This window comes from Narcine bancroftii, chromosome 5 (genome assembly GCF_036971445.1).
Source record: "Narcine bancroftii isolate sNarBan1 chromosome 5, sNarBan1.hap1, whole genome shotgun sequence".
NCBI classification, from domain to species: Eukaryota; Metazoa; Chordata; class Chondrichthyes; order Torpediniformes; family Narcinidae; genus Narcine; species Narcine bancroftii.
The window spans coordinates 90,765,214-90,792,145 of record NC_091473.1 but is presented as its reverse complement, the minus strand read 5'-3'; the positions used below and the strand labels follow the sequence as shown (position 1 = coordinate 90,792,145).

Genomic DNA, 26,932 nt, shown 5'->3' with positions numbered 1-26,932 from the left:
AGGTCAGTCTGCAGCTCAGTCTTTGGTTGGGGGCTGTCTCAGACCAAACCTTCACCTCACAGCACCTGACACAAGGTGTGGGTGGGATTCATAGAAATGGCCAATCTCCGGGACTCGGGTGAATCCGAGATTCCCACCAGTGCAAGCGCATCACAGGAGACTGATCAGTGAGCACACAGTTCAAAAAGGTGCCACTTTTGAAGTATGTGTTTGGGGGAGCAGCCACTCCAATCTTTCTGTCTCATTTCCTCCAGCTGTCCACTCTCTTCCCCCTATATTCACAGAGCCATCCCCCTCTCTGTTTGCTGGTGTGCCCTCCCTCCTTTATCCATCTATTTTCTCCTACCTGTGGGACTGTGCTTCTCCCCTGTCTCTCCATCCACCATTTTGTTTGGGCGACTGCCTTTCTTTTTCTAATAATAAAAACACACCGAAATGCCGGACGATCTCAGCCAGTCTTTTCAGTGTCTAGAGGGGACAAAGTTATATTGCTGATGTTCTGGGCCTCAACCCTTCTTCAAGGAATAAGGCAGAAGCAGGAAATCTCAGAAAGTGTCAGAATTCTGACAATGCTGGCTGGGGGAGGAATCCAGACCAACAAAAAGTGTTAATTGGATATAAGGGGCGAGATGAGCATTAATCATGTTTGTGTGAAAAGAGATGGAATAGAAATATGGGGGGGGGGGGGGAAGGGGTGTTAATGAAAGCCAGAGAAGATGATATTAATGCCATCTGGTTGGAGGGTACGCAGCCAGAGGGCTCATCAAAAGCAGGAATGGGTTGTAAAGGATCCACTGGGGGACCCTAATTGGGCTTACCCACCACCTGACAAATGTGACATATCCAGCAAAATGTCACAATGTCTTTTCTTAAACTAGGTCAATAGAATTGTTTCATAATCTTATACATAGTTTTCCCTACCCCAAGATGACCACCCAAGGGCATGTTATGGGCCAAGGCTTTAGGAACGACAATATGGTGAACAACTGCCCATTCTCCACTAGCAGGGATATCAGGTGGTCTCCACTTCCTCTTCAGCACACCTTCCTTGAAATTATATCCAATTGGCACTTTCTTAATTTCATAATTGGAGAAAGCCTTATCTCTCACTTCAGTAAGTTCAGGATCTCTGTTCTGCCCCATTATAAACAAAAATACTTTTTCTAAGGTTAAACTCTGGTCCAAGAAAGAAGGATGTTAAGTCTTTTGCAGGTCATTACAACCTGAGTGCTGTTTTGTACTAACACAGATTCTGCCCCCTTTTAAATCAGTCCACACAGCACTGGCAAGCTTCTTGGCCGTAGCTCAAATCACTGTGCAGGCTGGATATATATCAGAATCTGTCTTTGTTTTTTTTATTATTATTAGTTGTTTTTTTTTTCATTTAAGTTCTTTTTGTTTTTGTTTTTTTCATATATATTCTTATATAATAAAAAATTTTTGGATTAATAATTAATAATTAATTTTTTTTAATATATATCGATCTTTTTTTAAGATATATATTTTTATTTTTTTTATTATACTAATAGTATTAATTCTTCACTCTTTATCGTGGGGGTGGGGAGGGGGGGTTTAGGGGTTAAAAATAGTTTTTTTTTAGTCTTAGTTTTTAGTTGTTAGGGGGAGATGCCGAGATTGGTATTGTATTAACTATGTTACTTTGTACTTGTATTACTTTATTTTGTATTTTTTCTGTACGTGAATTACTTACTTTCTTCATATGTTAAAATTAATAAATAAAGTTTCAAAAAAAAAGGATCTGTCTTTGTCTCATCATTGACAGGCTTAGCTGTCAACCTCACCACCGGGGCAACTTTACCCTCTGCCATGTCATTTCCCAATAACAACAAAACCCTTTCCACTGGTAAACTTGATCTGATACCTATTGTAACAGGTCCATCATCTAATTCTGATTTCAAAATTATCCTATGCAGAGGTATCGACTCCAGATCACCCCCAGACCATGAACCAAATTTATTTCACCCATGGCAGTCTCATTGCAAAACTCCAAAACACCGTCCAACACAGGTGACTGGGCAGCCCAGCATCTCAAAGGATTTTCACTGTCTCTTGTGGTGCCCCTTCCTTTACCAAAAGCAAACCCTCTGATACAAAATATTAATTCATCCCTAATGTTACCAACAGGTCTTGAACCCTTTTGGTTTCTATGTTTTTCATCTCTTTGAATACAAGCATCTGGTGCTGCCTCCTTTTCTCTCTTTTTCCTCAGCAAGGAACAATTTGCTATCACGCCACCAGTCTTTTTATAATAGTGGCAAAGGGGACCCAAATGTTTTTCCCTTTCTTGCCTTCCTTCTTCTTTACCCCTAGCACTACTTCCCAATTTATTTTCTAACTTACATGGATAGTCCATATTACCTTTTGGGAGGTTCTACTTGGTACAAATTTAACCTTATGGATTAAACCAACTCATCCACTAATTTAGCAGATTCCTGCCAAGTTTCCACTCTCTTTTCATCTAATTATGCTTTTATGTTATTAGGAATGCATCTTAATTTTCTCAACTAATACCAGCTCTCTCAGTCTGTTATAATCATCGTTTATATTTTTTGATGTGCACCATCAGTCAAAGCACCCAGTTTTTTCACATGCAAAATCCATATACGACTGGTTCACTGATTTTCTCAAATTTTTGAATTTTTGCCTATAAACTTCTGGAACCAATTCATAAGCCTTAAGCTCAGCTTGCTTTACAGCAGTGTTTTTCAAACTGCCCCCTAAACTCACATTCTACCTTAAGCAATCCCTATGCCATAGGTGCTCTGTGATTAGTAAGGGATTGCTTAAGGTGGTGTGTGAGTGGAAAGAAAAAGTTTGAAAACCACTGTTTTAATCATCCCTAATTGACTTGTTATGTGCACGGTTTCATAACGCCAAAGAAAATGGACCAATGACAAATATTTTAAAGCAAAATATTTCAGTAACATTTGGGTCTAGAGTAGTGGTTCTCAACCATCCCTTCCCACTCACATACCACCTTATGCAATCCCTTACAAACCACAGAGCATTAATGGCATAAGGAATGTGTTTAGGGGTGCAGTTTGAAAAACCACAGCTTTAAAGTCTCATAATCAGCAACTTGTTGGATTGTAAGAGCAGAAAAGTCTTGCTGGGCTTTCCCTTTAATCATGCTTTGTAACACAAAGGACCAATGGTCTTCTGGACACTTTAAAGTCTCAACAACTTTCTCAAAATGCTGGAAGTATTTGTCAATCTCAGCCTCATCAAATGGAGGAACTACCTAATCTCCCTAGTGGTCATAAACCTCTCTCTTTCATCTTCTCTCTTTCAAACTGCCTTTACTTCTGTGCTTCCTCCACCTCAAATCTCCTTTGCTTTTCTGCTTCCTTCAATCTACATTTTTCTAACTCTTCCTCAAACTGTTTGTGGTCTATCTCAAACTGCCTTTGCTTTTCCTCTGCCTCAAATCTACATTTTTCTACTTCCATCTGTTCCAACCTTAACTGCTGCTCAAGGGATTCACTCTCAGGAAATAGTTCTAATTCCTCCTCTCCAAACTTCCCCGCTGCTAGTGTTCAACTATAACTCTCTTGATCGCTGCCTTTTTCATTGATGGTTTTACCGCTGTAAGTTCCAGCTTTTTGGCGATAGCTACCAACTCATCCTTTTCGCCCTCTCAAACCTGCCAAGGTTGGCAGTCCAAAAACTCATCAATGTTCATTGCTGCTCTTTTCCTTCCCCCCTCCCCCCCCCCCGCCCCGCACACAAGCTTTTTAATTGGCTTTCTAAAAGGAATTTAACCAGTCAAATAAAAAAATAATTAATCAATAAGCTCCAATTTTGGTTATATCCCAGATGAGCTCCCAATTTGTTACGTCACAGACCAGCAGCAATAGAAATTCACCAAGACTGTTTTATTTTTAAAACAATATATTTATTAATAACTACTAATAATATAACACATTAGTTAACTTAACTCCAACTATGTGCAAGTGTGTGTGTGTGTGTGTGTGTGTGTGTGTGTGTGTGTGTGTGTGTGTGTGTGTGTGTGTGTATAAAATATCCAAGCCATTACAGCTAAGCCACAATTCTGGAAAGTCATTTCCAAAATTCAGTCTTGGAAATCCAGTGCTGAAACTCAGACTTTTAAACTGGGGCTCAGAAGTAATTATGAAGGATTGGACTGCTGAAAACGCACGACTCCTTGTCAATTTACTTCCAGAGAATTGTCCTTTCATACAAATGATTGTCATGACTCCCCTTTTCCTTGCACAGGGAAAATGAAAGGCGTGACTTCCACGATGCTTCCAAAACCCGACATAGGTCAGTCAAAATGACCATCACAATGGCCATAATCCAATACAGGAATTTACCTGCTTCCTTCACGCAGATATGGGTCAAATCAAAATGACCATTACAATGCTCATGGTGGTTCAATAATTACCCTGACAAAAAGAATCTGCAGAAATATCCATTTCCACATAGACATTTCATCTGTGTTTATCCTCTGTAAGTGTCCCATCTGTTTTTCTGAATAAACCACCATTTTCTTTTGTTCTTGTTGATGGACCATGTAGTCTGTAAATGTTGTGAAAACTGTGAATGGTTGTAGCCTGCACCAATCCTCAAAGTGACACTCACTAAATAAAACAGGAGCTTGTAATACTCCAATATGGAGGAGACCACAAAAGGAGCACTGGATGCAGTAGAGAATCTTCACCTATGTGTTGAAGATATGGTCTTCAAAGCTTTAGAAAAATATCACATTTTTCCTAAGGTTATAAGTAACTTTCTCCAGGGGAATACAAGCATTAGATGGGAATCAGATTTCCAGGTACACTTCCTGGCCACTACCAATGCAATCTTTTCAAATTCTAATTGCTGTTTTGACAGCCTCATTTTAGGTCTTACATCTGCTATATTTCCCAATATAAACAATTCCAGCATCTGTATAAATCGAATCTTAGTGATTTGTTCTAAAAGATTTCTCATATTTTCCCAGAAAGACCTCACCTTGGAACTTGACCAGGTTGAATGCAAAATGGTTCCTGTTTCTTTGCTACACCTAAAACATTGATCTGATATTTCTGATGAGATTTTCTGCATCTGGCTCATTCATTGAGGAAAGCCTCAGGCCTGAAACGTTGGCAATATCTCTTTATTTCCTATAGACACTGAAAAGACTGGCTGAGTTCCTCCAGAATTTTGCTGTGTTTGGTGGATCTGCAGACTTTCATGTTTCACTACATTTTGTTTATAATTTGATGAAGGGTTCAAGCCCGAGACATTGGTTATAAATCTTGATATTTGCTCTATAAAGTACACTGTTCGACTTGCTGATTTTCCCCAACCTTTTATTTTTAAATGGAAATTCTGGATTGGGTATGTGTAATGAACCAGAGGTGAAGATAAGTGAATTCTTAGGAGACAGTGATCATAATATGATACTTTCTCCCTCTCGAACTGTGGGGAAAATTCTACAATCAGATGTGTTAGTATACCAGTGGAACAAAAGGAATGGGCCAAAGTTGATGGGTAAGGCACACTAGCAGGGAGAATGGCAAAACAGCAAAGGCTGGAATTTCTGCGGGAAATAAGGAAGGTACAGGACAGGTACAGGTGGGGTGTGCAATGTGATGACGTGGGGTTAGACTGATAATCCTTGCTCTCCTCTAAAAAGTTGAGAAAAAGTGACAAAAAGGTTATAAAAGTTACATAAAATATATGAAAGAACTGTCTGAAGACTCATAGAAGACATCAACAATGCCACCACAGAAGGATAAAGGACTTACTGTTGTACAAGGAAGAGAGGCCGACCTTAAGAAAGGATCCTGGAGCTGTCCATAAGGTAGTATCCAAAGGAGAGAGGCCAGAAGCCAGGGAGACCTTGGACACTGCTGCACAAGGCCTCCCCCGACAATGGCTGCCGACATCGGGTGAAGAAGTGACTTTGCACATGCGCGAGGAGTTGCGCGTGCGCAGAACACAAAAAAGGAGGGAATTTCAAAAAAGATTCCAGACACTGATGGCTCTAGTTATCAAGAAGATCTGGAAAAGCAAAGGAAAGAGCAAGAATGGCCTAAAATCAAGAAAAAAGTTGAAAAAGGTATAATAGGCACTACCAGTAACCACAGAGGCTAGACTTGAGGGAACAATAGGCTTTAATATACAGAAGAACCTTGCTGGCCCAGATACAGGTATAGGAATGGAGGGAAGGGAGAGGTGGCTCGGCCTTTATGGTGCAGGACCTCGGGGGAGGAGTCATAGGGTATGAGTCATCAGTGGGTGGGCCAGCTCCATATATACAGTAGTTGACAATGATTATATATACAATGGAGGAAACATATCACCACATTCACCCCTCCTTTTAAAATAGAACCCCCCTCAGTCTTTGAACAAAAAAAAACTGTCAAGACTACAGATTCAGTCGCACCGGTGATCTCCTCTGTCTTCGGGACCTGCGGGGAGCAGAGGTAGGGTGGTCTGCTATTCCATTGGCTGGGTTCTAGAGGTGGGGTCATTGACTAACTACTTGGAGAGTGTGTTATCTGTGTCGGGGTGATGTATGGGGTGGGGGGGGCAGTGCCCCGATAGGAACTGGCCCAGTTGGAGTGAGGTCCACGGGGGGGGGGGGGGGGTACCCCTAACAGTGTGTCCCATTGTGGGGTGGTATGGTGTGAAATAAATGTTCCTGTTAGATGAGGGAAGGGGGCCCTTGAAATCGAGTCTTAGTCATTCAAATGGGTATGTGGCCTTTATGAGGTATGCCTTGTCGAGTCTGTAGAACTGTGGCTTGTAGTCAGCGCAGACCCGACAGCGTCTGGTCTGGTCATCCTCGACAGAGTACGGGAGGTTCCAAGTCTTGACGAAGTGGAACAGTCTCGTAGCTCCGGGGTGGCAAATGGCATTGTGTAGGGCTTGGAGATGGTTGAGGTGTGCACTGGTGCACATCCCCCACGATAGGGCATCAGATGGATCATTGAATTTAACTGGCTGGTACAAGATATATTAATTGTTGGTGGAGAGCTCAATTCTCCACCTGAGGATCTTGTCATTTTTAATTTACCCTGGTGCTTTGTGTTGAACTTGAAGGCGATGGCACGCTGGTCCATCAGCAGGATAAACCTTTTACTGGCCAAGTAGCGACACCAATGGTGCATCTCCTTAACAATTGCCTGCACCTCCTTCTCAAATGAGGAGTGCTGTGTCTCAGGGCCATGAAGGGTACATGAAAAAAATGCTACTGACCTGCCTGGTTGAGTGTGGCGGCCAGCGTGAAGTCGGAAGCATCGCTCTCCACCTGGAAGTGGATGGATTAGTCTATGGCATGCATCATGGCCTTTGCGATGACTCCTCAGATTTGATGGAATGCAGTCTGAGCTTTCGCCAATAGTGGGAAATTGTGGACCTAATAAGGGGTGGGCCTTATCGGCGTAGTTGGGCACCCATTGTGCATAGTAGAACAGCCTCAGGCACCTCTTCAGTGCCTTCAGGGTGTTTGGGACTGGGAGCTCCATCAGGGGTCGCATGTGGTTGGGGTCTGGTGCAATGACACTATGTGCCACTACGCACCCAAGGAATGCCAGGCAATTGGTATTAAAGACACACTTGTCTTTATTGTATGTGAAGTTAAGGGACTATGCCGTCTGCAGAAATTTAGCAAGGTTAGCATCGTGGTCCTGCTGATCATGGCCGCAGATGGTGACATTATCTAAATAGGGAAACATCACTGCCAGATTACGCTCCACCACCATCTGATCCATCACCCTCTGGAACACGGAGACGCCGTTGGTGATGCCAAAGGGGACCCAAAGGAAGTGAAAAAGTTTGCCATCGGCCTGGATGCCTATGTAGATACTGTTACTCGGGTGGAGGGGAAGCTGGTGATAGTCTGCCTTGAGGTCAATGGTCAAGAATATCCGGTATTGAGTGATCTTATTGACCACGTCAGCTACCCGGGGAAGGGGATATGTCTCCTATTGGGTGAAGCAGTTGATGGTTTGACGATAGTCAATTACCATCTGGGGCTTGCTCCCACCCCTGACCACCATGACCTTGGCTCTCCAGGGACTGGAGCTAGGGGTGCTGATCCCCTTCGACAGAAGTCGCTGAACCTTGGCCTGGATAAATGCCATATCCTTGGCACTGTAGCGCCTGCTCTTGGTAGCTATGGGGGCAGCAATCCAGGGCCAATTTGCGAATAGTGACAGAGGGGACACACAAAGGGTGGTGAGGCTGCAGGCTGGCACTGGGGGAAAGGGGAGGGGTCAGCGAGTTGTGGGTTGATCACTGTGAGGAGTGGTTGAGGGCCTCCAAATACCATCGTCATACTCCTAAACTGACTCTGGAAGTTGAGGCCCAGGAGGATCACCGCACAGAGTTGGGGCATGACCAGTAAGGAAATGTTATCATAATGATCATCCCCCACTGTCAGAGACGCCATCAGTCTGATGGTCTTTAGCTGCTAAGGATATGGAGCTGTTCATTGGCCAGACTGGAAGTGAGACTCTGCGGACCACATCAGGGTCAATGAAGTTCTTTGTACTGCTACTATCGAAGAGACAGTTCATCTTATATCCATTCATGAGTGGGCGATCAGATGAGGGCTGGCCTAGTTCAATGTAATCAATGCCAGGATCAGATCATAGTCTTCGGCGCTGGCAGGAAGGCCCAATGCACAAGATGGCGGCCTCCATGTTGACCACGTGGTCATGGCTACCAAGGTCGAGGAAAAAGGTGGAAGTTGGATCAGCAAATCGGGCTGCGATTGTGCAGTCCACATAGAGGACGAGGGCGGCAGCAGGTAAAATGGCACTCCTCTCACCGTGGACACAGTCGGCACCGGAAGTGTAGGCAGGCTCACTCGTCAGTTGTACATGCTGTGCTGCTTCGTGGGGTGGTCCTGGCGTTACATACCCACAGATAATGGCCCCTCTTTCCGCAGCCTGAGCAGTTAGTGCCCTTCATGGGGAAGAGTCATCGCGGGTGCTTCGTCTGCTCGCAAAAAAAGCACTTCGGATGTTCAGTTGCCACAGCTGCTGTGGTTGGGTCGGTCATCCCCGATGCCATCTCTGAAGATGGCGGGACTTTTGGCATGCTCATGGAGGGCCCGCTTTTGCTTGCAATCAATTCCACGTGGCACTGGGCCAACTCTAATGTCCTTACCAGCAGTATGGGCCACTTCAGTGGCAACTGCTCTTCTTCAAGCAAGCACTGCCTGATGTAGTCGGACCTCAACCCCGACACACAGGCATCCCAGACCAGATCTTCGACGCACTGGGCCACCAGTACAGGAGCTGTGGAACTACCCCAACAGTCTCTCCCCAGCACATGCAGGGCACGAATGAACTCTTCTGCCAACTCACCATGCTGCTGTTTTCGGAAAGCCAGGAGGTAACGCGAGTACACGTCATTGATCTTCGGTTTGTAGAGGGCCCGAAGCTCAGCAATTGCCTCAGCATAAGTAGCACAGCTCCTGAGGGCTTGGAAAGCTCTCTGGCCGACTCTTGCTTGCAGAACTTTGAGTTTCTTTTCATCAGAGTCCACCAGATCGGCAGCAGCCTCGAGAAAGTTGCTGAAGCAGCTAATCCACTGCTCGTACTGATCAGATGCTCCTGGAGATTGAGGGTCCACTTCTAACCGATCAGGGCGCAGCAGCTTCTCCATTACCGGAGAGATGATTTCTGTATATTAAATTGATAGGCTCTACCAGTAACCACAGAGACTAGACTGAGGGAATGATAGGCTTTAATATACAGAAGAACTTTGCTGGCCCGGATCCAAGTATAGGAATGGAGGGGAGAGGTGGCTCAACCTTTATAGCCCAAGACCACAGGGGAGGAGTCATAGGATATGAATCATTAGTGAGTGGGCCAGCTCCATATATATACAGTCATCAACAATGTCTATACAATGGAGGAAACATCACCACAAGGTGCATAAAACTTCTTCATCTTCTGGTGAATGAAAGCAAATGTCGGTGTTTTTTTTTGACAATCCATGGAAGTGTTAACTGATGAACTAAGGAAGAATGGTGATAAGATGGAAAGATTAATACAACAGGTGGACACAAGATTTGAAATAGTGGATGGAAAAATTAAAGGGAATGAATTTGAGATTCAAAATCTTAAAGATCAAATGAAGAAAGCACAAGCAGAAGCAGCTGCTAAACACGATCAGTTAATACAAAAGATAAACATTTTGGAAAATTTTAGTAGACAGAATAATATCAAGATTGTTGGACTTAAAGAAGAGGACAAGGGTCAAGATGAAAAAATTTCAGTAACGATGGATCTTTAGGCTGCATTCCAAAAAATAAATATTTGAATGGAAAAATGACAAAGCTGTGTCTGGCAAGGGAAGTCAAAGATAAAATAAAAGCAAAAGAAAGGGTGCACAAGGAAGCAAAAATTAGTGAGAAGTGACAGGACTGGGAGGTGTTTAAAAGTGTAAGGTCATTAGGAAGGAAATGAACTTTGAAAGGAAGCTAGCAAATAATATCAAACAGGTTTTAAAAAATATATTACAAGTAAAAAGGTTAGAGTAGATGTAGGACCGATAAAAAATGACACTTGAGAAGTTGTAATGGGAGACAAGGAGATGAAAGAGGAACTGAATGAGTATTTTGTATTAGTCTTGACGATGAAAGACATTAGCAACATAGTTCACTTTCAAGGGTGCCAGGGAAGAGAGGTGGGTGCAATCACAATCACCAGAGAGAGGGTGCTTGGGAAACTAAATGGTCTAAAGGTAGATAAGCCTCCTAGATGAGATGGGATGTACTTTCGGGTTCTGAAAGAAGTAGCTATAGAGAATGTGAAGACATCAGTATTGATCTTCCAAGAATCAAAAGATTCTGGAATGTTTCTGGAGGAGTGGAATATTACAAAGGTCACTCTGCTATTTAAAAAGGGAGGGAGGTAGCAGAAAGCAAATTATAGATATGTTAGCCTAACATCAGTGGTTGGGAAATTGTTGGAGTCAATTGTCAAGGAAAAGCTTATGGAATACCTGGAGGTGCTTAAGACAGACCAATGCATGGTTTCCTTTAGGGAACATCTTGCCCTACAAACCTACTACAATTTTTTGAGGAAACCACTAGCAGGCTATAAAACACAGATGCAGTGGATGTTGTATATTTGGATTTTCAAAAGGCCTTTGAAAAGGTGCCACACAAGGTTGCTTAACAAGATGATAACCCATGGAAATACAGAAAAGATACTAGCATGGGTAAAGGATTGGCCGATTGGCAGGAAACAGAGGGTTGGAATAAAGGGATCCTATTCTGGTTGGCTACCTGTTACCAGTGATATTCCACAGGGGTTAGTGTTGGGGAAACCTTTTACATTGTATGTTAATACTTTGGATTGTGGAACAAATAGCTTTGTGGCTACATTTGCCAATGACACAAAGATATGTGGATGGTGTGAAGGATTATTTTATATTATATATAGATATGTTTTTAAAAGGAGATAGCTTGTATGACAAACACAAACACTTCACAAAAGAGGTTGCATTTAAAATGCCAGAGCTTTGCTCAAGCCAGACAGTCCAGGCTCCAAGTGCCTTTGCAAAAACTTTGAAGAATGCCTATAGAGACTTCACAAGTAGGTGTTAATTGGACGTGTTGTGGAGTAACAGATTATTGTTTTGAAAGCAACAGATGAACATACTTAAGTTTGGGTCCAGGTCCAGTGTCTCAATATATGTGAAAGTGAGAGTGAGAGAGAGAGAGAGAAAAGACAGACTTTCTCTAAGAACAGAGAGAGATAACTGGTTCCTGCAGTCATGACAGGCAGGTAGCTTGTTGAAACCCCAATTTGAAGATTGGTTGTGAGTTCCAAGTTCAGCCTGTCGAAAACCCTTGTGGTCCATACAAGAGGAAATGGCTGGCTGAAGTGTTTCACCTGAAATAAGGGAAACAGAAGGAATTCTGTGGTGGAAATTCATAAATGTTAAATTCTGTGCACAGTATAAGAATTGCCTGATACCAGTGAACTTGGAGAAGTGAGATTGGACTGTGAATCAAAGAACTTTTCTGAACTTATACACATTCACATAGAATTAGAAGGGGGTTGTTAAGTTAATAGTAATAAATTAAAGTTTGATCCTGTTTATGTTTAAAAAAAAATAATGACTTTTGTTTAAGTAACCATTTGCATTGTTGAATTTCTATTGGTTCTGGATTTTGGGGTCCTCTGGGCCCAGAACAAGGGGCAGGTAGGGAGGAGAAAATGGAGAGGCTGCAGAAAGACTCAGACAGATTAGGATAATTGGCAAAGAAGTGGTAAATGAAATGGAAAGTTGAAAAGTGTAATCGTGCACTTTGGTAGGAAGAATAAAGGGCAGATTATTATTTGGATGGGGAGAAAATTCAAAGGTGCAAAAGGACTTGGGTGCCCTCATGCAGGATACCTTAGGTTAACTTCCACGTTGCATTGGTGGTGAAGAAGGCGAATGCAATATTGGCATTCATATCTGGAGGAATAGAAAACAAGAGAAGGGATGTGATATTAAGGCTTCATAAGGCACTGGTGAGGCTTCACATGGAGTATGGGGTAGTTTTGGGCTCCTTATTTAAGAAAGGGTATGCTGGCATTGGAGATGGTTCACCAGAAGATTCACAAGAATGATTCCTAGAATGAAGGGATTAACATAAGAGGAATGTTTGACAGCCCTTAGACTGTATTCTGGAGTTCAGAATAATGAGGGAGTACCTCTTAGAAGCATTTCAAATGTTGAAAATCCCAGAGTTGTTATCCAAGGTAGAGGAGTCCAGAATAAAAGGGCACAACTTCAGGACTGAAGGGCGCCCATTTAAAACAGAGACGTGGAGGAATTTTACATTTTAAATTATGTCATACAGCATGGGAGCAAGCCATTTCAGCCAATGAGCTCATGTCCAATTACACTCAATTGACCTACAACCACTGGTACATTTCAAATGGTGGGAGGAAAAAGAGACCCTGGAGAAAACCTACACAGGCACAGGGAGAATGTACAAACTCCTTACAGACAATGCAGAATTCAAACCCTAGTTCCAATTGCTGGCGCTGTAACTGCACCAACCATGCCACCCTTTTCTTGAGTCAAAGTGGCAAATCATTGGAATTTGCTACTTCGGGCACCCACATTGTTGGGTGTATTTAAGACAGAGATTGATTGGTATCTGAATAATCAGAATATTAAAGATTATGGGAGAAGGCAGAGGAGTGAGAAAAGATCGAGAGTGTGAATATGGAGGTTAAATATGTCTTGCAGGATGTTTATTGTCAGATTTGTATGGTATGAATGGTAATATACTGAGTATGAAATTAAATGATGCAATCTTTCATTTTGCCAGAACATGCAATAATTTTCTCACCACAATTCACTTTACAACAATTATGACAGAAATTTAAAAAGTTATGCGAGTGAATTTCTGGGTCACCTTGTACAATCAACATGATAGATGATTAACAAAATTCCTCTGGTGAACTGAATTGAACTAATAAACGTCTATTCTGGGAATTAAACAGATGCACAAATGAACACATGAATAAGTCATGTAAGAATTAATTTTCCCATTATAAAAAAGTGCACTTTTTTGTTGATTCTTTTGCCTCACCTTAAAATTGTTTATGCTATATTTTCATATCAAATGTCCAAAGTTTCTGGTTGCAATGCAGCATTAATTTTAGTTTTCACTGTGGTTTGAAAAATACATCAATAAAAAGCATTTAATATTTAATAACATTTTTAATATGTTTTAAACCTATATTCTTTTTTTTTCTTGAAAGGTTTTCTTCTCCATAATATTCAGAAAACAGTGTGAGATGATAGTTTACAATAACACTTCACATTTTTCAGGTTTTATTTTCATCTTATAGTTAATTCTTCTCCAATATTTAATCTTCTAATTTAATATTCAATATTTATGTGATGACAGTTGGCTTTGTGCGACCTGTTCGCTCATGAATCTGAGAAAACTTCAGAGCAATTTTTATTAGAGGATTGAGCATCGCCTGTAAAAGAAACAGAAATCAGATTTTAAAGTGTGTGCAGATGTGTCCCATTTTTTATCCTTGAACCTAAATCTCTCCCATCTCTGCAAAATTTATAGCTGATGGGGCTGCTTTCAGGACATTTGCTAGGAATTAGTCTTGTATCTCTGCGGGACAGTAAGAGTCCCTGTGTTAAGAGCAGGAAGGTGAAAAGTTGTGTGCAAAGAGGGAGAAGCAGAGTGTAGAAAAGTGAGAGAATAAGAGGAAGAGTTTAACAACCATATGGCTGTGTATAAATACCAGAATGGGAAGCTGAATATAATAAGTGAAGGTCAAGATTTATTAAGTGGGAGATCACCCTTTAGGATTTAAAATACAATCACCCTTGAGGCCCGTTGACTATCAGATTATCTGTGCCTTTCCAAAGTGAAACAAGAATTTAAATATAAAGCACTAAATATAAGATGACCCACTTATAGCTTAAACCAGGAAGATAAATATATAAGTAATGCACTTGAGATAACAAATTAGTAATGTTTTCTGATGAGAGAAAGGAGAAACAATGGAATTTCTTAAGTCATGTATAATCAGCGGAGACTAAATTCTTGCACCCTGTCGAAACTTCAATAATTATAACAAAGATGAAAATTAAATTCCTATAGTGTGACTGTTGACTGCTATGGAGTGTCTCTGGTTAGAAGCAAATCTATAAATGAGAACACAAACAGAATAAGATGCAACAATTCTTCTGTTGGAACAGCCAATACTAACCATCAAAGCTCATACTTGTATAAAAGGTGAGGTAATAGAATGCCCATAATGTGAGAGCTATACAAGCAATCCCTGGGTTAAAAACGTCTGAATTACGAACAACCTATAGTTACAGACCGACAAGCCAATCAGAAGTAGAATGGCATCAACTTCCGGGTTGAGCGTGGTTGTTAGAATTCTAATAGTAATAACCAAAAGTTATTAAATTTTATTAGCGTTGTGCCACCAATAGTCCCTGCATTAGTCCCGCTGCCACGAACTCCCCCAATAGCCCACCACCAGCCCCCAACACTGATCTCGGTGGGGGGGGGGGAGAAGCAGCAGCGTGCGCCATTGCGACGCTGCTGTCAGACTATACCACATGCGGCCTGGGCAAAGCAGCAGGCGGGCAAGGGATGAGCAGCCCAGCAGAGAGGAGGGAGGGAGGAGAAGAAGCAGTGTGCATCATCGCAATGCCCCACAAAATGGTCATCATGGCCCTGCAAAACAGCCACCACTTGGCCTTAAAGTGCAATTATAAGTATTATTATTAAGTTTAAGATGTTTTAGTGTATTGGAAGTGTGTTACATGCATATTAAGCTATACACACACTATATATTAAGATAAGCATTTATTAACTGACGCTAAATAATATGTACTAGTTCTGACTTAAATACAAATTCAGGTTAAAGACAGACAGGTAACAGACTCATTTTTAACCCAGGGACTGCCTGTATTTCAGCAAAAATTAATTACCTTCAGATAATGAGAGAGAGAAGAAAACTTACTAATGTAGCATCCGTGTAGTGGGCCAAGCGGGCACACAGCACGGCAACACAAACTGTCACTGGCATGGTTCTGCAGGTGTGCAGAACCACAATACAGGCGCTGCATATGATGTAGCGGCCATATAGTGGGCCAAGCGGGCACACAGCATGGCAATGTGAACTGTCGCCAGCACGGTTCTGCAGGCGTGCAGAACCCTAATTTGGACATCTGCCTACTCACCTAATGGACCGCACGCGAGGGATACTGAGTGCCGAAGAATGGCACGTTCAGCTGTTGAGTCTCCTGCCTGAAGGCATGGGACACTTACAAGGCTAAATTTAAACCTGCCGGGACCGGCAGCAATCTTATAGTGATGTCCCACCTTGTCTCGTGGAGCCCGGGACACACAGTATATAAAAGAAGCCTGTAAACCTTGAATAAATCAGTCTTGAGTTGACTATTCTAGCGTGCGTTTGTATTTCTTTAGTAGCTCTACTGTAGTAGTCGCTACACTATATTGCATTTAGAGTTTATTTTTAAAATTTGAAATCATCTGAAGTTTTATGTTTTGGATAAAACAAATGATTACTGTATTTGATAGCATTTAGACCCACTTTTTTCCCAGAAAATGACTCAAAAATATCCCACGAGTCTTGTATGCAAAGTTGAAATGAGGGTGATAATGGTGAGTAACACCGACAATGTTCATCGTCACTACATGGCTCACTAGCATCTCTGCTATCTATCATTGGGGTTGGTGGTGGGCTGTCGGGTGGGGGGGAGGGGTGGAAACAGTGGGATCAGTGTCAGAGAGTCTCTTGGTGGTCAGCTGTTGGTCCCCACACTGGTTCTACTGTCCCACTCCCTTCCCCCCCCCCCCACAACCCTGGAAGAGAGCAGGACATTTTATAAAATGTTTTCTCTTGTAAATTACTGCAGTATTATTATTAAAGATTTTTGCTGTTGTCCTAGTTGCATGTTTTATCCAGGTTTTTATCTGCTATACTGTAGCTACATATTTCAATAACATTAAATGCTACCCATAAATACACTAAAAAAATTCTACATATTCCCTGCTGAAATGGGGCAGAGTCTTTTCTGCTCATGGGTCTTATATACCATCAAATATGGTAATTGAAATTTAATTACAATCCAACGAGGGAATTGTTCCCAACTAAGAACCAACCAAACAGTTCGAGATCAAATATAGATTTGATAAAACTGGAAATTATTGTGTCAATTATCATTTGAGCCAAGTTATCATCATTTGAGGTAGGTGTTTAAGAAAAACGTCAAAATGAAAAAAAAAATGGAAAATGAATTATACACAACTTACTGGTAATTAAGCATTGTTTAACATTTACACTGAACAGATTTCATATGTTTTTCACAGACCAACTTTGTTTTGGTCAATAGGCCATCAAGTGTTTTCATGGTAATATTTTAATGTGGAAGCTCATCTATTCTTGCTTCCCACCCCCCCCCCCCCACCCCGTTACTGCCATGGAAACATATCCTGTTCTTAATATATAGCCCATCATTGACTGAAAATCCATGCACATTGTCAGCCAAGATTGGACATTTACTTTGTTAGAAAAATCACAATTCAAATAGAAATCCTATTTCAAAAAAAGTTCACAAATTGTGGGCTAGATAGCATTTTCTGATCATTGAAATGGCTTGTGTATTGTTTAACTTTTGCTCGAAAGTAACTTTTTAGGAAGTCAATTTTTATCTTAAATATCTCAACACATCATTCTGACCCGACAAACTACTTCATGAATTAAATCGCAAATCTAAACAAGATTGCAACGTGAAGTAAAACATTCTTTTCTACAGAAATTCAAATTAGGCTTTTGTAAAAATGAACTCTGCTACTGTTTTTATTTCATACCAACATACTTTGGAGCAGGAGTCACAACATGCATGTTCAGATAGGAGTGAGATTAAAAGTGCATTTGTAAACAAGAATAATTACCTGTGGATCTTTGAAGATTTTAGAAGCATCTTTATAATAGCTATCAATATAGATTCTGATGGTAGCTCCAGCACTGCCAGTTCCACTTAATCTAAAGATAAGGCGTGATCCATCTGTGAAAATTATTCTCAATCCCTGCCAACATAAGTTTTACGAGAATTATTCATAAGCTGACGCTGATGGTGTGACCTGTTAATGATATGGCTACTATTCTAAATATATACAGCTTGCTCCTATCATTAGTTACTGGTACATAAGAAATGGAGAAGTAGAATATTTTTAATATCTTCCAGTAGGAAATTTTTTAAAAAAAGGAATTCACAACACTTAAGATTGAATTCCCAGCCTTGGACAAATTAGCTGATCTGTGTTAGAATGGCAACTCTGTGATACATGAGTAACAGGTGAAAAAAGAAAAGCTAAAGGACAAGACCCTGGCATGATTAATATATAATTTGTCTTCAGTTGATATCTTCCACAGATGTTCCAGCTGAACAACTTGCCAAATCTTACTTAAATGTTTCTAAAGGAGAGGTGCGAGGATTATTACCAATCTGATAATATTTTGTTAATATCTATATGAGCAGTTGAAGCCACTTTTTTACATTGAAATAGTTGATATGTAAAAGTGAAATAAAATCTAAAATTCTTCTGAAGCCTTTCTGATATTTTGCACATTTTTAAAAAATTGACTTTTTATTCTAATATGATGGATTTCAGAGTTGGAAATGCAATTTCCAGTATCAACTTTAGCAGTAATTCTTTCTAATGTTCTAAGTCTTCAATGTTCTAAATCATAATGAATTTTCCAATATAATGACTTTGTTTGAACTTCTCTGAATAATGATAATTTTCAGCAAAAATACATGGCTTTTTAGGCTTGTTGACATTTTAAATAACAGATTTTGAAAATTTTGCCTGTAAAGACACTAAACTCTTTGCAATAATGGAGATTTCCATTTATGAACAGATTAAAGTTCAAGATCACAATAGTTTATAGTTAAACTAAATGACAGAAAATGGGAACAGGTGTAGGCCACTGGACCCCTTAAACCTTGTTTGGCATTCAATATGACCATGTCCGAATATCTATTTTAATATCTTATTCCCAGTCCCTTTTGCTTCTAGAAATTTATCAAGCTCCTTTTTAAATATATCCAGACCTCTAATGGTAATGAATTCCATAGATTAACTCCCCTTAGTGAGAAGAAATTATTCTTCATCCAGTCCTGAAACTCTTGTCCTATAGCAGAGATTGTAATTCCTTGTCATTGGGAGGTATCCTACCTACACCAAGTCTTTAACTGATTACAGTATTTTAAAACTGGCATCTTAATTTTACATCAATTGGAGAGGTAACTACTGCTGCTTTCCATTTTGTGTTCTTTCCTGCACTAATATCCTTGACTGGTAACTCTAAAGAAACCAAATTGTTATTAGTTATTACATGTATTTCTTTCCCACCCAGTTTCCCTAAGGTACATTTTGCAGGTTTAAGTTATAGACTTGACATGTCTAAATGTACCTCTTAAGAGAAATGCATTTGCAACATATCTACATCTACCTGGTTACCTGATTTCTGGCTATACTGCCATCAACAGGGTCACAGTATTCAAAATTATCAGCTTTTTCCACAATGTATTCTTCCTCACAAACTGTGAATTTGTGGCCAATGAAAGCACGGTCTGACATCACAGTCTCCATATCCTTCATTATTTTACTTGCTGCTGCGGCATCGACTTCCTCGTAATCGTACCTATTGCAGAAAAGCTCAGTGATTAATGTGTGTACAGTTAATTCAGAAACTTTTTAATACATACTCAAGATTATGAACATAAAAGTTATATTGTTTCCATTGCAGTAATAGCAATTTTAAATAATCACAAAGAATTCATGATTAATTACAAATTATATAAATTGACCAAAGAAATTGTCATTGAGGTAGAATTTTGTTATTTTAGAACGGAATTGGACATTTGCTTGTTAGAAATTGGAAGAGGAGGAGGAGGACGATGAGATTAGATTCTATAGTTCATGAGGATAAAAATATACATGCAAAATTGACGCAACAAATTCTGTATTTCTGTTCAGTAATTTACATACTACTTTACATCTGTGTTGTACTAAGACATTTGTATGGTACTTCTTATATCATTTCATAATCTGTTAAATTTTGTTTCATTCCCTGGTTTCCAGAAGATGTTGAATAAATGAAAAAATACTTCAGAGAAAATATGAGAAAATAAAAATGTTATCCTCTTGATAATTCACTCCAGAGGTTATTCTTTATGTGGGTCTTAGATTGCTGCTACTTCGCAGTGTAAGGTTTACCACTTGACCTTAATCTTGACCTTACCCAAATTCATACATAGGCACTTTGGAGCAAGCTGATTAGATATATACATAAGGATCAAGAACTACAGAACATTTACCAACACTCTACAAAACAAAGACCAATGGTAGAGCCAAAATTAAAGTCTGCTGCAGTGGAAAATAATTTCAACATTCATTTGGTTCTTTTTAGTCTATGTAGTTTATCATCACATTACATCAAGCATTTCAAATGTCAACATCTGGGGAGTTCAAAGGTTTCATTGCTTTGGACAAAATATTGATAATGTAAATGTACTCCATAGTCCACAGTTAATGTTGCATGAAGGTTGAAATGACAAATCAATGCAACTCCTTCCAATCAAAAATTTTATTTACACCAACTAAGATACTCTAATTTATTATTCCAAATCTGAGCAGAAATTAAATATCTGGTCAAGATCTAATGGTTAAATGCGATACAAGCTCGGTGTGGATCTTAAACAAATGTGGCTACCATCCTACGCTTCTTATTACTTTGGTCAGGTGGCTTCTTTGAATAAAGAAACAACATTAACATTTCAGGTCAAAATTCCTTTGACAGACTGTGAAAGGGAGAAAACAAGTAGGCTTTAAGTTGCAGAGTGGGTGGGATGAGGGATCAGAACCTTTCTGAATTTGTTGCAATGCTAAGGATAGGCTAGTTACAAACATCCACCACAAGTTTAAAAGACTCAGCTATCTTTGACCACACTTTTCCGCTTTTCTCCTATAAGAATGCAATTTCATTGCCCAGTTCCTCTGTCTCCATTGTATTTGATCAGATGGTGAGACTTTCTACACAGCTGCCTCTGTGGTGTCTTTCTTCTTTCTTCTGTTTGGCATCGTTAACAGGACCCTCGACACATCTTATTTAATCTTTTCTCATCTGTGTTCAACCTCTTCTCCTGGACAAAGCAAAGTCCTCTGACCCATATCTATCACCCTATCAATAGGTGGTTCTTTGCAATTTTTGCCACTTTTGTGGTATCATCGCACCAGAGATATTTGCATATAGTTAATATAGTACTTTTTTTTTTAAAAACCTCAAGTTAGATGCTAATTTGTATTTCATTGAGCCAAGTAAAATATGAAGCCAATGACAATAAAGTTGAATCAATCTATCTATCCACCTATGCTTTATCGTATCCATTGCTCCCCATACTCTTGGCAACATGTTTTCTCTCCTTCCCAGTGTGATAAAGGGCCTTCAACTTTAAACATCAACTCATTTACTCTTTCATTGGATGCTGCCTGATTTGCTGAGTGTTTTCTGCATTTTTCACTTGAGAACCATAGAACACTACAGCACGGAAACAGGCCCTTTCAGTCCTTCTAGTCTGAGCAGAACCATTTTTTTTGCCTGGTCCCAATGTCCTGGACCCATTCCATAGCCCTCCATACCTCTCCCATTCATGTACCTGACCAAATCCTTCTTAAATGTTAAAATTGAGCCCGTATTCACCACTCCAGCTGAAAGCTCACTCCACACTCCCACCACTCTCTGTGTGAGGAAGTTCCCCATAAACTTTTCCCTTTACACTCTTAACCCATGTCCTCTGGCTTGTATCTCACCTACCCTCAGTGGAAAAAGTCTATCTACATTTACTCTGTCTATCCTCCTCATACTTTTAAATACCTCTATCAAATCTCCCCTCATTCTTCTATGTTCCCGGGAATAAAGTCCTAACCTGTTTAACCTTTCGCTGTAACTCAGTCCTGAAGTGTAGGCAACATCCGAGTAAATATTCTCTGCACTTTTTCCATCTTATTGATATCTGTCCTGTAGTTAGGTGACAAAAACTGCACACAATAACCCATATTTGTCCTCACCAACGTTTTACACAACTTCACCATAACATCCCAACTCCTGTACTCAATACTCTGATTTATGATGGCCAATATGCCAAAAGCTCTCTTTACAACCCAATCCACCTATGATGCCACTTTCAGGGAATTATATATCGGCATTCTCAGATCCCTCCGTTCTACCGCACTCCTCAGTGCCTTATCATTTACCATGTATATTCTTTCTTGGTTTGTCCTTCCAAAATGAAACACTTTACAAACACTTTACAAACTGTCGCAATTAAATTCTAATTTTCATCCCATTTTTCCATTGGTTCTGATCTTTCTCCAAGCTTTGAAAACCTTCTTTGCCATCCACAGCACCTTCAATCTTAGTGTCATCTGTATACTAACTGATCCAATTTACTACATTATCATCCAGATCATTGATATAGATGACAAACAACTGATCAGAGGCACACCACTAGTCACAAGGTTGAGAAGCAATTATCCACCACTACTCTTGACTTCTCCCATCTATTGTCAAATCTAGTTCATTACTTCACCAAAAATACCTAGCGTCTGAACCTTTCTGACTAAACCTCTCATGTGGGACCTTGTTAAAGGCTTTATTAAAGTCCACATAGACAACATCCACAGCCTTTCCTTCTATCTTTCTTTGATTTTCAACTACAATAAACCCCCCCCCCACCAGAATCCAGCACCAATGGGGGTTGGTAGATGGCAGATAAGTGAATTTGCTGGTTGCTTGAAATTACATATTGCATGATTGGCAAACTGACCACTGGGGATGCCAATTTTAAACTTTTATATTTTTTACCTAATTATTTTTTGCTGGTTGGTTGAGGCTGCTGGTTGCTTGAATTACAGATGATGGGGATTTGACTGTACCACTGTACAGGTAAAAGGTAACTTAAATTGCACTTTTGATATAAACAATGTTTTGGCCCTTTTTGTAGATTTAATGCATTAGTGGTGCACCAATGAGAATATCTGTAGCAACATAAACATTGCACCTGGCAGAAACTGTGCTTGAGAAAACACATTTTCAAATCAACAGCTAAAGATAAAGAAAGCAACATAGTTTCCTAGTACAGTTCAATGGCAAATCCCTTCCAGAATTCTGTATCCAGTTCACCCATGGGGAGAATTAGAATTTAGGTGACTTTGCATATGTTGCTGACTCGCTTAGAGGATAAATATTAATAAATGATCTTTCCTCTCAAAAATAAACATTATTAAATGTCAAATGAAACTGAACAGAAGTTCCTGGGAGAGTTTAATATTGGAGTACACAAAATTGAAGTTGTATGTTTGATATACTTAAATCAATGTTACTCTCCAGAACAATTCTTTTCCCACCCTCAAAGCGTCAGAGAACTTTTTGTACAGCATTTCTTTTCAGACATGTGAAAATAAATTGCAAAGGACAGTGACACAATAATCAACAAGCCCTCTTTTAACATTTTACCTCACTGTCAAATGATAATTTAGGAATTTTTTATCATTTGAACATAGTGTGTAGATGAATGTGGGCATCAGTCCAAGTTAAAAATTAGGTATTTTTTTCTGAAAACATGCAAGTTACTGTGAAAAACAAAAGGAACCTATGGTCCTTTGAACAATGTGGTCTGACCTGGTGAAAAAATTGCGGCCATATTTCTGCCAATGTTCTTGCATGATCACCTCCACACTTTGTTTGCGTTTGGCGATAATTGACAGCCAGGCAAGCACAGCCCACAGACCATCCTTTTCACGGATATGGTCAGATCCTTGAGAGGTAATGAAAATAACAGCCGGCATGAATCAAAGGTTCAACAAAAAAGAAACATTGAGTATCAAGGCATGGGAACTCTGGCGGAAGGAACACATCAAATGTCTCATTAAGTACTTCCAATATAAGAAAAGATAAGGAGAATGTTTTCCAACTAAATTTCCATGGAAGTGTTCAATTATGAAAGAACAAAGCTATTTCTACTACAATATCATTGCTGGATAATATACAATAATCATTGGTTTTCACTTTCAAAATCCAGGGAGAACAATCCTTAAGATTAGTCAGAGCAGCTAACCCAAAAAGATCAGAAACTGAATCTGGAAATGTTTAGTTTGCATACTCAGCATAACAGAGACAGTGTCTTTATCCAAAAAGCCTCTGGAAGAGGTAGCAGCTCATTGAGTTTTATTAACTTCTGGAATTTTGAGAATGTCATGGCAACGTCTTCAAGAACCAGCGAAAATATAAAGAATTTCTCCATCACTTTTGTGCATGCATTTCTCCAGCACTTTTCTTCATTATTTCCTATGGATGCTGAGTGACCTGTTGAGTTTCTCTTGCACTTTTATGTGTTGTAAACCCCAGCATCTGCAGATTTTGTTTATCTCCGCAAGGTAAGAGGATTTTATCTAGCAAATCAGCATTATCAGAATAGATAATGTAACATATTTATAACAGAAATACATCAGTTAAGATTAACTTCAATAATAATTTTGAACATTTTAGTACAACAAAATAAAAAGTTGAAAACTGCAGAAACTGAACATTTGAAATGTAGCAGAAAATGCTAGAAATATACAATACCATGGTCAGCATACATGAAGAAATTAGCTGAGACATTGCCTTGAGTTGTATCTTTAACAAATAAAACATTTCTATTGGAAGTCAGGTCAGTGAAATATTCAAAAGCATCATGCTATGATTTAATAATCATTCCCTCTGAATTTTTCTCCCTTTTGCCCTTCCCTCCACCTTATCGATTCCATTAAATCTTAATCTAGCTCTGAAAACGATTCAAACTCATAGGTATGGTAGAGTCTTGAGAATTAAGCAAATAAAAGAAATGCCTATTTATGCCTGATATTGGTTCAGATAGATGTTAGGATAACATGTAGTGCAGGAAAGATCCTTTTGAGGTAGGTGATCACACCATCATTCCATGAAATGAGTTATGAAATACAAATGTCACGATACTCGAGTAAATCTATATAAAACAGTAAAATGAGTTGGAGTAGAGTGCATTTTGCACTATTCCAACATTTTTAAAAAATGTATACAATATCTGGGATGCCTGCTGAGAAGCAATACATTTTAACATGAAGTCTGCAGACTACCTTGTCAGGAGTATGCGTACTTGCAAGCATCTATCCTAATCAACAATTCTCTCCCCTTACTCAAACTCTATATACCCTGGAATATCCATGAATCTCTTGAGATGTTATATTGTTTATATCAGGACAACAGAAATTACATTGTACTTTGATACAGGTGTTTTAGACTACAAATAGATGAACTCTTAACTTTAGATAATCATACAGATAAAATCAAAGAAATATACTTAATCAAAATAGCTTCTTTTACAATAACGTTATAACATGTGTTTAAAATCGATCCCAAAAGATTTGCCAATTAAAAATTAATGGTAAAACTGAATCTTCCATGAAACACAGCAGTAATTTTTTCTGTGAATCAAATTAACATGATTCAAGCAAGCCACAGTGATTTATTGCAAGAACAGTTCCTAGTCCACACTAAATCATTTCTAGCAGGAACCAGATTACTGGCATTCTATCAAGATACTGATAAAGGAGAGAAGCACCTGCTGATTTGTTCTTTCTTTAGCTCATAGACAATGAAGCCAAGTATATGGCAATACTGTAAAGGTGAGACAAGCATAGTAATCAACTTAAACCTTCCAAATCTGCACGACTCAGAAATATTACCAATGGCCTTTTAATCCAATTAGCCAAAAGGATAATTGGGTAATTTACATAATCACTCAACTGTTTAACATCATATACATTTGAGGGCAGAGGTTTGAAAGCACCAGATATTTACCAAAACTTAAATCTTCTGCATTGTTATTTCAGTTCCATACAATGCTTTAGAAATTCAATTACAAACCATATAATTATTAAGTGCTGCAAGGTTAGCTCCCAACAAAACAAAAAGTAATGAAGTAACCCAGACATGGACTATTAGTTCTCTAAGTTCATATTATGTACATCGTTACCAGCTTCTGTGTATGTGATGTACCTATGCAAACAACTGATGGTAAGCCCCTCACAGAAAATCATATACTGTATATGCAATAAACACTCAGAGTGAACTACACACAGGAAAGCAGGGCTTAACGGCAGCAACACACAGTGGACCATTAATAATACAACCAAGCATACTTCATGGGGAATAATGTCCTCCAGAAATTACCCCATAAGCAAACCAGAAGGCCAAGGACAATTTGTCAGAGTGGCACAAAGTGGGGAGCAGAAAAACCCATTCATAATGTTACGGAGTCGAGGACCCCAAAACCAGCAGCTATAGATATGCACCACAACACAGGGTTATTTAAACAAAAGTAGTTTTTAATTATATTTGAACAAGAAAACAGAATTAAACTTTAACTTATTACTTAACCTACTTACTTAAACCCCACCCCCCCACCCCACCCTCTAATATGCGCAGGTGTGTGTAATGTGTATTTAAGATTAGAAGAGTTCTTTGGATCACAGACAATCTCACTGGTTGCAGGCAATTCTTGTATTGTGCACAGAAGTTAGCATTAACAAAGTTCACCAGTCTTTGCTGCTTAACAGGCAAATAGTTACCACTCAGGAGGGTTCTTGCTGGTTTTCAGAGAGAGATTCCTCTTCCAAGACACCCGCAACTGATTCCTTTTCAATCAGTCTTGCTGTTGGAGGAGTCACATGATGGAGTAGTGGCTCGTCAGGAAAACCAGCCCTCTCCAGAAAAATAGGAAATAAGTTAGAAAAAGACAAAGCACAACAAATGAAATATAAGAAATAGAAGATAAAGTTACAGAGAAGAGAAAGAAGATGGCACCCAAGAAGGAGAAAGTAAAAACAACCGAAAATAAAAAGTAGAAAAGTCGCTGGAGAAGAAAGAAGAAGACCTTACCTGCATGAAGGAACAGGGAACTGTGGTGGCAAGGAGCACCCGATCCCCGAGGTTAGTGCCTGCCCTGCGAAGTCGCGACCTCCCGACCGGTGGACTTCAAAAATGGCTCTCAGAGCCAAACAAAATTGCACAACTGCGCAATCAAAGGAAAAAGAGGAGGGGGGCTCAGCAGAGGAGCGGGCAGCCACAGCACAATCAGCTGAGGGACGCCCGACACCAGGGCACTCAGCTGGAGGACAAGGAAGGCAGCAGAGGAGGGAGCGAGGAAACAGACGAGGGAGAAAGACGGAGGGGTGACCGACAAGAGGCCCGACAGATGAGCAGCCCAGGAGGGGAGGACCAACAGCAAGAGGCCCACCAAGAGGAAGCCCAACAAAGAGATACAAGCAGCTCATCTG

At 39.8% G+C, this 26,932-nt stretch overlaps 1 protein-coding gene across 2 annotated transcripts in view; it reads right to left on the bottom strand.

Annotated features, from left to right (window-relative positions):
- Window positions 1-13,699: 13,699 nt before the first annotated feature.
- The window catches only part of pgm1 (phosphoglucomutase 1), an 88,788-nt gene continuing 75,555 nt past the window's right edge, over window positions 13,700-26,932 (bottom strand). For both annotated transcript variants that reach the window (XM_069938325.1, XM_069938324.1), the window contains exons 8-11: window positions 23,256-23,391; window positions 19,034-19,217; window positions 17,462-17,596; window positions 13,700-13,985 (exon numbers count right to left, since the gene is read on the bottom strand). In XM_069938325.1, coding sequence (XP_069794426.1) covers window positions 13,896-13,985; window positions 17,462-17,596; window positions 19,034-19,217; window positions 23,256-23,391 — 545 coding nt within the window. In that variant the 3' untranslated portion in view covers window positions 13,700-13,895. The remainder of the gene's footprint in view (window positions 13,986-17,461; window positions 17,597-19,033; window positions 19,218-23,255; window positions 23,392-26,932) is intronic.